Genomic DNA, 839 nt, shown 5'->3' with positions numbered 1-839 from the left:
CTCGCCGGCCGGGATCGCGAGCGCGAGATCGGCCGGCCGCCGTACCTGCGGGTGCCGCCGCGCGCCGGGCTGCTCTTTGTCCGCGCCACCTAACGCACACCGAGACAAAGATCAGAAAGACGCTTTTATTGATTTGGGAGGACGACGCGTGAGAAGGGACCGGATGGCCGGTTCCGTCGAAGCCCGCGGAGGGTAAGACGCGCGCGACTCCACTTCATTGGCGACGACGCGCCCGCTTGGCCGTCACCGGGCGCGGACGATCACGTGACGTCGCTTGTCCGATCGGCGCCGTGGGAAACGGAGTCCGCTTCGTGGTCGACGTGTGACCGTCGTGATCGCCCGTCGTTCCATTTGGAAAAAGTCGACTCATCTCTTGAAATTCTTTTTTCTGTCTTGATTTTGTCAAATACATCTTGACATTTCACTCGCGAAGGGTTCGGCGAACGCGCAAATGAAGCGGTTGGGTTCGGTCGCTCGGAACCGCCGGACGAGCTCAGGCCGTGCCCTTGGATTAAAGGGCAACCGTCGGCGAGCGTCGGTCTGAGGACCCGTTTTCTTGCAATCGCGCAAGCTCCATCCAAACCTCACCGGACAAAAGAGCGGGAGCCCGGCAGGGAACGCAGCGCTTGCGTCGGAGTGCGGCGAAGGCACATTTGGGATGGAGACCCCCACCTCCACTTTTTTTTTTTTTTTGCTGATATCAATCGCGGGTCCCCAACGTACGCCACAAAACCGTCATCGTCCGATCGTAGGACACGAAAAAGAAAACGAACCCGAGTCGTTCTTTGGCGGTTTGCAAAGCGGCGAGCTCAACTCACCGGAGGGCGCCGCGCGCCCGT

At 60.3% G+C, this 839-nt stretch overlaps 1 protein-coding gene across 1 annotated transcript in view; it reads right to left on the bottom strand.

Annotated features, from left to right (window-relative positions):
• The window catches only part of kifc3 (kinesin family member C3), a 26744-nt gene extending 26005 nt beyond the window's left edge, over window positions 1-739 (bottom strand). Inside the window, exons 1-2 of the mRNA XM_019893202.1 lie at window positions 724-739; window positions 46-89 (exon numbers count right to left, since the gene is read on the bottom strand). Coding sequence (XP_019748761.1) covers window positions 46-89; window positions 724-739 — 60 coding nt within the window. The remainder of the gene's footprint in view (window positions 1-45; window positions 90-723) is intronic.
• Window positions 740-839: the final 100 nt, after the last annotated feature.

Source organism: Hippocampus comes, unplaced genomic scaffold (assembly GCF_001891065.2).
Source record: "Hippocampus comes isolate QL1 unplaced genomic scaffold, H_comes_QL1_v1.1 scaffold378, whole genome shotgun sequence".
Taxonomy (NCBI): domain Eukaryota; kingdom Metazoa; phylum Chordata; class Actinopteri; order Syngnathiformes; family Syngnathidae; genus Hippocampus; species Hippocampus comes.
The sequence above is the reverse complement of the archived record's forward strand: the minus strand, read 5'-3'. Positions and strand labels throughout refer to the sequence as shown.